This window comes from Cicer arietinum, chromosome 2, assembly GCF_000331145.2.
Source record: "Cicer arietinum cultivar CDC Frontier isolate Library 1 chromosome 2, Cicar.CDCFrontier_v2.0, whole genome shotgun sequence".
Taxonomy (NCBI): Eukaryota; Viridiplantae; Streptophyta; class Magnoliopsida; order Fabales; family Fabaceae; genus Cicer; species Cicer arietinum.
The window spans coordinates 30,176,503-30,190,741 of NC_021161.2; the positions used below are offsets into that span (position 1 = coordinate 30,176,503).

At 34.1% G+C, this 14,239-nt stretch overlaps 1 protein-coding gene across 1 annotated transcript; it reads left to right on the top strand.

Moving 5' to 3' along the window:
* Positions 1-8,619: 8,619 nt before the first annotated feature.
* Positions 8,620-13,017, top strand: LOC140919407 (uncharacterized). The gene is made up of 5 exons (XM_073365416.1): positions 8,620-8,736; positions 8,824-9,540; positions 9,616-9,992; positions 10,074-10,250; positions 12,813-13,017. The coding sequence occupies exons 2-5, from the start codon at positions 9,433-9,435 to the stop codon at positions 13,015-13,017; spliced, it is 867 nt and encodes a 288-aa protein (XP_073221517.1). The 5' UTR covers positions 8,620-8,736; positions 8,824-9,432.
* The last annotated feature ends 1,222 nt before the right edge of the window (positions 13,018-14,239 follow it).

Genomic DNA, 14,239 nt, shown 5'->3' on the forward strand with positions numbered 1-14,239 from the left:
AACTATAGTGTGTAACTAATTTGTATTATTTTGTTTATGATTTTAACGAATAGAGAAAAGACACCCAAGCCGATCAACCCTTGGGTCGTCATATCTTATGGAAGGAAGCGCGTGTTAACAAAGAAGGAGTGGTTGATAATGAAAATGTCAAGAAAGTTGTAGAACTTTGTGTAAGTATATTATCACTTTAATATTTTTTAATATTGTATTTTAAAAATGCTATTGAACTTATCTTTTTAATGTTACATGTATTTTAGGAAACTATTGAACAAAGTTCTGAAACTCAAGAGGGCAACAAGGATACGTGCAGGGACATTCTTGGGAAAGTGTTTAATGTCCCTGAGTATTCCGGTCGAGTGAGGGGGAAAGGATTTGGCGTAACTCCCAAAAGCTTTTTTCCTCAAGAGAAGCGCCAAAAACCTTCCAACGAGGAAGTATTAGAGAAGCTCAGAATCTTATCGGAGCAAGTGGCACTCTTGGTGAATACGAATAAAGACAAGCAACTTCCGGTTCAGCTCCAACCTGAAATACAAATGGAGAGTGAAACCGGGAGTTGCAACGTCGGTTTGAAGAGTATTCCCGAGGTAATTAATTACTTACTACTTACTTGCTTATGTAATTACTTATGTATTAAACAAACTTATATATTAACTGTACTTATGTTTTAACTATTGATGTAGGGTGTCACTACATGTGTCCTATACTTGTCCTCGCCGACTCAACGGAAGGTGGGAAAAGGAATATTGCACAATACTTCGGGAGAAGTATTGCACAATATTCCGATCCCCGCGGGCCATGTCAAAGTATCGCCTACGGTTGCTTTCGAACCAACTGCACCGTTGCCCATACCGGACAACGATGGAGATATGAAGTTCTTAAGCGACGCTATTGGCAGTTACGTGGCATGGCCCACACACCTTGTTGCCCTCGAAAAAAAGATTCCCAAGGACAAATCAGTTACATCTCCCGAAAAGGTTTGTCACATTTATTGCCTAAGGTTTTTTATTTTTTCAGATTCAATAAACTAACATTTTACCTCATTTTTGTAGGTCCAAATAAATAAACCACCCCTACAGCCAAAAAAAGGCAGCAGACCTCAAAAATTGGAGGTTAATAGGGCTGCCAAACTACAAAGGCTGGAGGGTAATAAAGCTGCAAAACTTGCAGCAACAAAAAATCTGGATCGGGGAAAATCGGTCGCTGCTGCTGCTGCTCCTAATAAAAGTCAGCCACGCCTTGGTAAATACGGGGCGTGTCTTGACATCCAAATAAAAAGGAACATGGGCAGCAGCAACGATTCGCCCATTGTACAAATGAATCAAGACATCTTTGGAGATGAGTATATTGAATACCTCGAAAAGGAGCAAATGTACGATCTTCTCGAACATAAGGAGCTGAGTGTTACTGTAATCAGCTTGTACATAAGGTAAAAAATACTTTTAATTGCATTTATTTGTAATTAATTAAATGTATTGGTAATTAATCTAGTTTAAAATTTTCATTGAAGGTTTTTGTACGAGAAGGTCGTGTGCACGAGGAAACTGTCAAATAAATACTCATTCTTGTCTCCGCATAAGATGTCGATGTTCAAACTCGATCCAGACAATGTAAAACACTACATTGTAGATATGTTTTTAAGAAATAAAGAAAGTGATAAATTGTTCTTGGCACCATATAATTCAGGGTACGTAATTTTATCTTTTTTAATTGATGAGAATTTAATTTATTAGTTGTCTATAAACAAAATTGCTTAACCAATTTTTTGTTGTTGTAGGGCACATTGGGTGCTATTTGCAATCAATGCGGTCTCTGAAGTGATATACTATTTGGATCCCGTGCACGGCGATTACACCAATCACCCCGGAATAAAGAATATGCTCGACACGTAAGTAATATTCATTTATTTCTTACATATATATATTTATATATATATATATATAAATATATATATGTAAGAAATAAATGAATATTACTTACGTGTCGAGCATATTCTTTATTCCGGGGTGATTGGTGTAATCGCCGTGCACGGGATCCAAATAGTATATCACTTCAGAGACCGCATTGATTGCAAATAGCACCCAATGTGCCCTACAACAACAAAAAATTGGTTAAGCAATTTTGTTTATAGACAACTAATAAATTAAATTCTCATCAATTAAAAAAGATAAAATTACGTACCCTGAATTATATGGTGCCAAGAACAATTTATCACTTTCTTTATTTCTTAAAAACATATCTACAATGTAGTGTTTTACATTGTCTGGATCGAGTTTGAACATCGACATCTTATGCGGAGACAAGAATGAGTATTTATTTGACAGTTTCCTCGTGCACACGACCTTCTCGTACAAAAACCTTCAATGAAAATTTTAAACTAGATTAATTACCAATACATTTAATTAATTACAAATAAATGCAATTAAAAGTATTTTTTACCTTATGTACAAGCTGATTACAGTAACACTCAGCTCCTTATGTTCGAGAAGATCGTACATTTGCTCCTTTTCGAGGTACTCAATATACTCATCTCCAAAGATGTCTTGATTCATTTGTACAATGGGCGAATCGTTGCTGCTGCCCATGTTCCTTTTTATTTGGATGTCAAGACACGCCCCGTATTTACCAAGGCGTGGCTGACTTTTATTAGGAGCAGCAGCAGCAGCGACCGATTTTCCCCGATCCAGATTTTTTGTTGCTGCAAGTTTTGCAGCTTTATTACCCTCCAGCCTTTGTAGTTTGGCAGCCCTATTAACCTCCAATTTTTGAGGTCTGCTGCCTTTTTTTGGCTGTAGGGGTGGTTTATTTATTTGGACCTACAAAAATGAGGTAAAATGTTAGTTTATTGAATCTGAAAAAATAAAAAACCTTAGGCAATAAATGTGACAAACCTTTTCGGGAGATGTAACTGATTTGTCCTTGGGAATCTTTTTTTCGAGGGCAACAAGGTGTGTGGGCCATGCCACGTAACTGCCAATAGCGTCGCTTAAGAACTTCATATCTCCATCGTTGTCCGGTATGGGCAACGGTGCAGTTGGTTCGAAAGCAACCGTAGGCGATACTTTGACATGGCCCGCGGGGATCGGAATATTGTGCAATACTTCTCCCGAAGTATTGTACAATATTCCTTTTCCCACCTTCCGTTGAGTCGGCGAGGACAAGTATAGGACACATGTAGTGACACCCTACATCAATAGTTAAAACATAAGTACAGTTAATATATAAGTTTGTTTAATACATAAGTAATTACATAAGCAAGTAAGTAGTAAGTAATTAATTACCTCGGGAATACTCTTCAAACCGACGTTGCAACTCCCGGTTTCACTCTCCATTTGTATTTCAGGTTGGAGCTGAACCGGAAGTTGCTTGTCTTTATTCGTATTCACCAAGAGTGCCACTTGCTCCGATAAGATTCTGAGCTTCTCTAATACTTCCTCGTTGGAAGGTTTTTGGCGCTTCTCTTGAGGAAAAAAGCTTTTGGGAGTTACGCCAAATCCTTTCCCCCTCACTCGACCGGAATACTCAGGGACATTAAACACTTTCCCAAGAATGTCCCTGCACGTATCCTTGTTGCCCTCTTGAGTTTCAGAACTTTGTTCAATAGTTTCCTAAAATACATGTAACATTAAAAAGATAAGTTCAATAGCATTTTTAAAATACAATATTAAAAAATATTAAAGTGATAATATACTTACACAAAGTTCTACAACTTTCTTGACATTTTCATTATCAACCACTCCTTCTTTGTTAACACGCGCTTCCTTCCATAAGATATGACGACCCAAGGGTTGATCGGCTTGGGTGTCTTTTCTCTATTCGTTAAAATCATAAACAAAATAATACAAATTAGTTACACACTATAGTTTATAATACAAATTACTTCATTATATAAAAGTGATGTTTAATTACTTACAATTTGTTGTTCAAGGCGTGCATATCCCATACGTGATTTCTTGTATGGGTGTTTTGGGTTGCTTGCCCGTTCGCGATTTGCCTTACTAATATTCTATATAAAAAAAAAATAGCAATTGTGTAAAAATTTAAAATACGCTACGAATATGAATAATAAAACACAAATGCTAATAAATTAATAACTTACGACAAACGCCGGGTCAGAACGTTTGGAAACAAATGCACTCCATTCATCCTTTGATATATAATGTTGATATATCTTTGGAGGTTCAGCATTTGTGTTTCCTTCTCTATCTTTTAGATAGAAATTTGAGAGATGGGATCTAAATCCACGATGGATTTTCCCAGCAACTCTCAAAACATATGACTTTCGTTCCTCATCAAGAACAAAAGTGGTCTGCAATGAAAACAATTATAAGTAATGTATTTTACAGAAAAAAAATTATAAATGACAAAAGAGTAGATCAAAATATTTACTTGAATGTCATTCCAGATGATATCTTTGGCATCCTTCAACGCCTTATCTCTCCAGTTGTCTATTGTTATTGGGACATTTTGACGAACAACAGCCCCAATGTAGCTTACAAACATGGAGCTGTTGGGGTCAACTGGCTGACCACTCTCGTTCCAGCCAACCTAATAAACTCATATAGTAAGTACATGCCCTAAACCCTAAAAAAAGATAAAAAAACACACAGCAAACAGAGTATATATAGTATACCTCAAATTTAATGCCATTACTCCTTGCTTTAATGACTTTCTGCATGATAGTTGCACCACGTTTGACTTCTTTTTCGTAAGTCTTAGAGGTGCCAACTTCTTCATTTTGAACTTCTAAATCTTTGTTTGTATCCATTTAACTACAACAAGTTCAACATGCACTTTAGTATAACATCAACAAGCTCAACATGGATCATGCATTATTATAAACAAACTCAACATGTATCAGTATATCTTAAAAAAGCTCAACATGCATTCTAATGATTACAAAAATTTAATAACATCAATACCTGAATAATGATGGTTCGAAGAAAGACGAAATGCAAAGAAAAGAGGGTTTGCAGAAAGTTCACAGAAATATGGTTCACAGAAATACGGTTTGAAGAAATACGTAATGAGGGTTACGTATTTCAATGAAAATATATTGTGTGAAATGGGAGAGATGATCTTGGATGGAAATAAGGTTCGAAATGAAGGAGATGATCGTGGAAATAAGGTTCGTAAAGGACGGGATGATAGGGTTTGCAAAAGAAGAGAAGAAATGAAGGTTGAGATGAAGGTTACGTAATGAAGAGGAAACTGAAGAGGTAACTGTTATATATACGTAACACTTTTACAGCGCTTTTTATAAGCCTTTTTACAGCGCTTTTTTTGTAAAGCGCTCTAAAAGGCTTCTTTAGTTAAATTCTTAAAAGGCTCTTTTACAGCGCTTTTGACAAATAAGCGCTGTAAAAGACCTCCGTGTGTTATTATGTTATTTGAATGCCTTTTACGCCTTTTACAGCGCTTTTGTCAAATAAGCGCTGTAAAAGACCTCCGTGTGTTATTATGTTATTTGAATGTTTTTTAAAGCCTTTTACAGCGCTTTTTACACATAAGCGCTCTAAAATGTCTCTTTATGTTAATTTTAAGAGGCTCTTTTACAGCGCTTTTTCCAAATAAGCGCTGTAAAAGACCTCCGTGTGTTATTATGTTATATTAATGTTTTTTAAAGCCTTTTACAGCGCTTTTTACACATAAGCGCTCTAAAATGTCTCTTTATGTTAATTTTAAGAGGCTCTTTTACAGCGCTTTTTCCAAATAAGCGCTGTAAAAGACCTCCGTGTGTTATTATGTTATATTAATGTTTTTTAAAGCCTTTTACAGCGCTTTTCCACATAAGCGCTCTAAAATGTCTCTTTAGGTTAATTTTAGAAGGCTCTTTTACAGCGCTTTTTCCAAATAAGCGCTGTAAAAGACCTCCGTGTGTTATTATGTTATATTAATGTTTTTTAAAGCCTTTTACAGCGCTTTTCCACATAAGCGCTCTAAAATGTCTCTTTAGGTTAATTTTAGAAGGCTCAACATGCAAAACCCACATAGTAGTAACTGGTCACCACCAAAATCCCTTCATCTTCACCAAACTCTTCTCCTTTTATGCATCTTCTTCACAAACATCAAAGCTTACTCTTTCACAATTCAATCTCCACCTCAACACCCTTTTTATCTCTTTACATTCTCTTTCCTTCTTAAATCGAAACTTGGTATTCAGGATCATTGCCATGTTGCGAAAAATGGGTTTGTGTCTGATGTTTTTGTTAACAATGTGTTTTTGGGTATTCCCATGATGCGTACAAGGTGTTTGATGAAATGGGTTAATGTCTGATGTTTTTTGGATTCCCATGATGCGTACAATGTGTTTGAAGAAATGGGTTTGTGTCTGATGTTTTTTGAATCCCATGATGCGTACAAGGTGTTTGAAGAAATTAGGTGTCTGATGAATATTATTTTTAAAGCCATTTGACAGCGCTTTGGCAAACAAGCGCTGTAAAATGTCTTTTTTACTCACTTTCAAAAGAGTCGTTTACAGCGCTTTGTGTGGAAAGCGCTGTAAAAGGTATAACACACTCATTATTTTATTTTTAAAATGATCGTTTACAGCGCTTTTTCCAAATAAGCGCTGTAAAAGACCTCCGTGTGTTATTATGTTATTATGTATCTTTTAGGTTAATTTTAGAAGGCTCTTTTACAGCGCTTTTTCCAAATAAGCGCTATTATTGTTTTTGTGTTTTGTTATGTTATTTTTTAAACAAGCTCAACATGCAAAACCCACATAGTAGTAACTGGTCACCACCAAAATCCCTTCCTCTTCACCAAACTCATGTGTTTTGTTTTATTGTTTTATTTTATTTTTGTGTTTGGTTTATTTGGGTTGGGATGACATTAAAAACCTTTTTATCAGTTCAGTTCAGAAAATAAATTAATCAGAACTTAGTATAAAACACTCAATTCAGATTACATGCATGAATTATTAGAAATGAGAATCTCTCTATTCAGTTCAGTTCAGTTCAGTTCAGAAAATAAATTAATCAGAACTTAGTATAAAACACTCAATTCAGATTACATGCATGAATTATTAGAAATGACAATGAGAATCTCTCTGTACAGTTCAGTTCAGTTCAGTTCAGAAAATAAATTAATCAGAACTTAGTATAAAACACTCAATTCAGATTACATGCATATTTACAATAACACAGTTCAGATTACATGCATAGCTTATATAAAACAATTAAACATATACATTAAGATGCCCTTCTTCTTTTCCTGGTGACATTCACATTTGTTTGTCCATTTACAATACGAAACGATGGATTAATCCAAATTCCCTCATCATGATCATCTCTAAGATATAAACCATCATCAGTTGAATCAATTTCATGTGGTTGTTGTGATGTTGCAAATAAAAGATCATTACCAACATCTTCATCATTATTGTTATCATCACTTATTTTATTGGTCGATAGGACAACAGACCATTTATCATTAGAAGGATCAGTGACATAAAACACTTGTTGAGCTTGCGACGCTAAAATAAAAGGCTCGTCTTTGTATCCCACCCTATTAAAGAAGGAGCCCTTACCTCAACGTTAGCTTTAACGGGCGTTTCCGGTACCGCGAGTAATTCCGGTAAAATCCCCGCTCGCAACGCCGCTTCCAAATTAGTTCACTAGCACCGTAGCGTGGTGGTGAACAATTTTCCCTTCTATCTCTTCGAGAAATGAGGTTTGGATCTAGAAGAAACGAAGGGGTTTGTGTTTGGATCTCAAAAACCGTTTTTCTTGGGTTTGTGTTTGGATCTCAAAAAACTGTTTTTCTTCGATTTCGAATCAAAGAGGAAGAGTGGAGTTGCAAAAACCTTGATCTAACTCTCACCCAACCTTGGGTTACTAGTTTTGAAGAAAAGAAAGTGTCGAAAACGAAAAATGGAGGAGGGGGGATTTCTTGGGCGTGGAGTGTCCGAGGAAGAAGATGGAAATTTTATGAATTTCCTTCCTTTCTTTTTCTTTCCTTTGTTTTTCCTTTCTTCCTTTTTCCTTCTTTCCTTTATATACTCTTTTCTTTTCCTTTTCCTTCCTTCTAGTTTTCCTTTCTTTTTCCCTCCAAACAAACACATATATATATAATAAACATAACTTAACAAATATCTCAAAATATCTAGATATTTGTTAAATTACCATTTCACCCTAAACGCAATAATTTCTCCGTAAAGGATTCACCGCAGTTAATTTCAATTTATTTATCGATGAGAAATTTTAATCGGCATTAAAATATCTTTTTGATTATATAACTCTAAAATATCATTAACTTTGGATTAAAAGCCTCCGAGCCAAAATCCAAAATACACCAAAAATACATAAATGGTACTTCAAAAATATGGGTCTTACATTTGTCGTAAGTGATTAATTTATTAGCATTTGTGTTTTATTATTCATATTTGTAGCGTATTTTAACTTTTTACACAATTGCTATTTTTTTATATAGAATATTAGTAAGGCCAATTGCGAACAGGCAAGCAATCCAAAACACCCATACAAGAAATCACGTATATGCACGCATTGAACAACAACTTGTAAGTAATTAAACATCACTTTTATATAATGAAGTAATTTGTATTATAAACTATAGTGTGTAACTAATTTGTATTATTTTGTTTATGATTTTAACGAATAGAGAAAAGACACCCAAGCCGATCAACCCTTGGGTCGTCATATATTATGGAAGGAAGCGCGTGTTAATAAAGAAGGAGTGGTTGATAATGAAAATGTCAAAAAAGTTGTAGAACTTTGTGTAAGTATATTATCACTTTAATATTTTTTAATATTGTATTTTAAAAATGCTATTGAACTTATCTTTTTAATGTTACATGTATTTTAGGAAATTATTGAACAAAGTTCTGAAACTCAAGAGGGCAACAAGGATACTTGCAGGGACATTCTTGGGAAAGTGTTTAATGTCCCTGAGTATTCCGGTCGAGTTAGGGGGAAAGGATTTGGCGTAACTCCCAAAAGCTTTTTTCCTCAAGAGAAGCGCCAAAAACCTTCCAACGAGGAAGTATTAGAGAAGCTCAGAATCCTATCGGAGCAAGTGGCACTCTTGGTGAATACGAATAAAGACAAGCAACTTCCGGTTCAGCTCCAACCTGAAATACAAATGGAGAGTGAAACCGGGAGTTGCAACGTCGGTTTGAAGAGTATTCCCGAGGTAATTAATTACTTACTACTTACTTGCTTATGTAATTACTTATGTATTAAACAAACTTATATATTAACTGTACTTATGTTTTAACTATTGATGTAGGGTGTCACTACATGTGTCCTATACTTGTCCTCGCCGACTCAACGGAAGGTGGGAAAAGGAATATTGCACAATACTTCGGGAGAAGTATTGCACAATATTCCGATCCCCGCGGGCCATGTCAAAGTATCGCCTACGGTTGCTTTCGAACCAACTGCACCGTTGCCCATACCGGACAACGATGGAGATATGAAGTTCTTAAGCGACGCTATTGGCAGTTACGTGGCATGGCCCACACACCTTGTTGCCCTCCAAAAAAAGATTCCCAAGGACAAATCAGTTACATCTCCCGAAAAGGTTTGTCACATTTATTGCCTAAGGTTTTTCATTTTTTCAGATTCAATAAACTAACATTTTACCTCATTTTTGTAGGTCCAAATAAATAAACCACCCCTACAGCCAAAAAAAGGCAGCAAACCTCAAAAATTGGAGGTTAATAGGGCTGCCAAACTACAAAGGCTGGAGGGTAATAAAGCTGCCAAACTTGCAGCAACAAAAAATCTGGATCGGGGAAAATCGGTCGCTGCTGCTGCTGCTCCTAATAAAAGTCAGCCACGCCTTGGTAAATACGGGGCGTGTCTTGACATCCAAATAAAAAGGAACATGGGCAGCAGCAACGATTCGCCCATCGTACAAATGAATAAAGACATCTTTGGAGATGAGTATATTGAATACCTCGAAAAGGAGCAAATGTACGAACTTCTCGAACATAAGGAGCTGAGTGCTACTGTAATCAGCTTGTACATAAGGTAAAAAATACTTTTAATTGCATTTATTTGTAATTAATTAAATGTATTGGTAATTAATCTAGTTTAAAATTTTCATTGAAGGTTTTTGTACGAGAAGGTCGTGTGCACGAGGAAACTGTCAAATAAATACTCATTCTTGTCTCCGCATAAGATGTCGATGTTCAAACTCGATCCAGACAATGTAAAACACTACATTGTAGATATGTTTTTAAGAAATAAAGAAAGTGATAAATTGTTCTTGGCACCATATAATTCAGGGTACGTAATTTTATCTTTTTTAATTGATGAGAATTTAATTTATTAGTTGTCTATAAACAAAATTGCTTAACCAATTTTTTGTTGTTGTAGGGCACATTGGGTGCTATTTGCAATCAATGCGGTCTCTGAAGTGATATACTATTTGGATCCCGTGCACGGCGATTACACCAATCACCCCAGAATAAAGAATATGCTCGACACGTAAGTAATATTCATTTATTTCTTATATATATATATATATATATATAAATATATATATGTAAGAAATAAATGAATATTACTTACGTGTCGAGCATATTCTTTATTCCGGGGTGATTGGTGTAATCGCCGTGCACGGGATCCAAATAGTATATCACTTCAGAGACCGCATAGCTTGCTGCTGGGCAAGGGATCTGAATATTATATGGTAGCTAGTGCATATAATGTATATTCTGTTAGTTATTATATGTAAATGATCATAGGACACAATATATGAACATGCATATGGATCTGAATGTAGTTTAGGTTGTAAATTAGGTTATATATATATACGTATCTGAATGTAGTTAATTAGGTTGTAAATTAGGTTGTATATATGTACAGAGTTACAGAGTTACATATATGTTAATAAAGTTACAAAGTTCTGATTTCTGTTCTACTGATTGTGTGAACTGCTTATGGTATTTGAATATGTTTTGTTGTTGTGTGCACTGATTGTGAAGTGATTTTGGATCAAAATAATTTTGGATACAAAGATAAAAGACAGCGCTTTCTAAAAAAAATGCCATAAAAAGCTAAAAAGCGCTTTTCATTTCAAATAATTAATTTACAGCGTTTAAAAAAAAAACACACACACACACATTTTACAGCGCTTTTTTTAAAAAGCGCTGTAAAATGTTGTTGTAAAGCGCTTTAATGGTGCACATTTTACAGCGCTTTCGTGAGAAAGCGCTGTAAAATGTACAACAAAAGCGCTGTCAAATGCACACCCATAATAAGAAATTATGGGTGGGCATTTTACAACGCTTTTTTGAGAAAGCGCTATAAAATGCAGACCCATAATATGAAAATTATGGGTGGGCATTTTACAGCGCTTTGTTGAGAAAGCGATGTAAAATGCACACCCATATATGAAATTATGGATGGGCATTTTACAGCGCTTTCTTGAGAAAGCGCTGTAAAATGCAGACCCATAATATGAAAATTATGGGTGCGCATTTTACCGCGCTTGTGTTAAAAAGCGTTCTAAAAGCAGACCCATAACTCATATAATGGGGTGCATATGACAGCACATTTTTGAAGAAGCGCTGTAAAATGTGCATAACAAGCGCGCGATATATTTACATGTTTTATAGCGCTTTCTTAAAAGCGCTGTTGTATCATTTACAGCGCTCGATTCCACAACGCTTATTTTTTTGAAAAAGCGCTGTAAATGGCTTAAAAAAAGCGCTGTAAAATGCGTTTTTTCGCGTAGTGAATAGGTCGAGAAATTATTAACGCTCTCAAATATTTTTTCCTATTTCATTTAAAAAATTATCAAAGCTTTTTCCAGATTTCTTCATTGATTTTTTGGATTCCTTCTTCAATCGATTCCACTAATCTCCTCTTCAATACGGATTCATCTTAAATCTTGTTCTTGTAATCGGATTTCTCTTACAATTCGCGATTTACGATTCAGAGTCAGCAATTCAAATTCAGCAATTGAGGAATTCACGAATAATTGAATTAGCGATTTTCATTGGTTGGATGATTTGATTGATTTTAGTATTTTATATTTTAAAACTGATTTGAAGTTCTTCTATTTTCATATTCATAGAAAAAATACTAATAGAGCAAAAAAACAGATATGGAATTTCTCATTTTCAAGCTTATGTTTGATTGAAGGATTTTGTTGAAATGGTATCATGTAATTTTTTTTTAACATGTGTTTTCCTTCAATGATGTTGTACAATAGATCTTTTGTAATTCATTTAAAGTTTGTTGCTATGATTAATAGCCGGTATTCTGGTTTCATTTATTGAACTTCTGCTTGGTATTTTAGTTGAACTTCTTCTAGGATCATGACTTTTAATTTATTGAACTTCTATTTGGTAATTTGTTTGTTTCCATAATAAATTGAAATATAAATACCTCTAAATTGTTATTAGTATTTTTAAGTATAATTCTACTGTGTTAAAATGGCAATCTAATTTATTGACAAATATGGTAGTCTCTTTTCAAGTTGAATTGTAAGAGACAAATGTGTATGATATGTGATTTGACTGAGACTATCGAATGGTTTCCTTTGCTAATTATGGTTACTTAAAGTGTAGTGGTTGATTGTAGGTTTGGTTGTAGACATTGTAATTGTTGTTGGTCCGGCCTTAGCAGCAATATGATTTACTTGATATGTGCTCAAATCTAAGATATGCAGTTTTTGTGAGACTCGGTCATTAGTAGCTGTCTTATACATTATTTCAAACTTTTCTTGTTTGGATTACATAACTGATGTACATCTTGCACTACTTTTGTCACTGAGAGGAAGTGACTGATATTTCACAACTACTTCCAATAACCTTCAATCAATTTCAAGCACTATTTCAGAAAATTCCTCAAATCCAAGTTGGTAAATGGGAGATATGGTTGTGTTGAGGCTGATTGGTGGAAGAAGGTAGCGGTAGATTTATATTTGAGAGAGGAAGTTGAGACGGTCACGAATTTGTACTCTTATTGTCATCCTTCCACATTTTCCAATTTGTTATTAGATTGTGGTTCACAGCTTCTAATTCTCCTTTTGAAGCAAAAATGAGTAATGGCGAAAAAGACAAAGAAATGGGAGCGTGTTCAGTTGTAGTTGAAAAAGTAGGAGGTAGATCATTACACCCAAAAAGGTTTTGTTTTTCAACAATTATCATTTATTTTTCATCAATCATGTTTCATCTTCAGTGCATATTATATTATGGAGTGATTATTAGTATTGGTTCAAAAATATTAGCTTGACAAATTCGCATGATAAAATGGTTTTCTCTATTCATTTCTTTATTTAATTATATATATTTTTTATTGTGTGACAAAGTTTAAGGAGATGATTTATCAAATCTGAAGTATTTCTCAGAAGCAAGTGTTGCAAGATAATGAATAATGGAAATGATAGAGTTTCAAAAATAAATTCGAAAAATATGGAAGGAGAGATTTTAGAGAAAGTGTGTTAGGATAAGTTGAATTTAAGAATGTTGACTTTGTGCATCTATCAAGGCCAAAAAGTGTGATCCTAAATGATTTTTGTCCAAAAGTTTCGTCAAGTAAAATATTGGCATATTAGTTAGAGGAAGTGGTTATGGAAAATCAACTATTATATCACTTTTGCAAAGATTTTATGATCTAATTAGTGGATAAATATTTGTTGATGAAATTTCTATTCATAAGTTTCTAATGCTCATAACTTCATTTTAATATTGCCACAAGGATATGATATTCATGTTAGTGCTATAATTAAAATGCTAGGAAAGCAAGTAACATGCATTTAATGGAATTAGTAAAATTAAATTATAGTTAATAAAAAAAATTAGAAATTTAAATTTAATTTAGTTGTACTAATAATTTAAAATTACAATTAATAATAAGATAAAATAAATTTAATTTAATAAATAATAATAATAAGTTTTAGTGACAGAAAATATTGTATGAATAGATCATGTCTTTAATTATATTTATCTAATTTTTAATGACAATCATTATAGTAGGTAGAAATCAAAAACATGTAGCGACGGTCTCCGAAACATGTAGTGACAGTCCTCAAAACATAGCAAAACACCCTTTTAAAGTTGACGCGGATCCGGGTGTTACTCAAAGTATTTTTGACATTTACCTATGACTTTTAGTGACAAACTTTGTCTGTCTCTAGAAGTCAATTTCTTTGTAATATTCATAACTCAAATCTTCAAATAAACTCATACTTCTATCTCCAACTACAATAACAACATCAAATCCAACAAATAAAGAACTAACATTTTAAGATTTAGTTTAGGGAT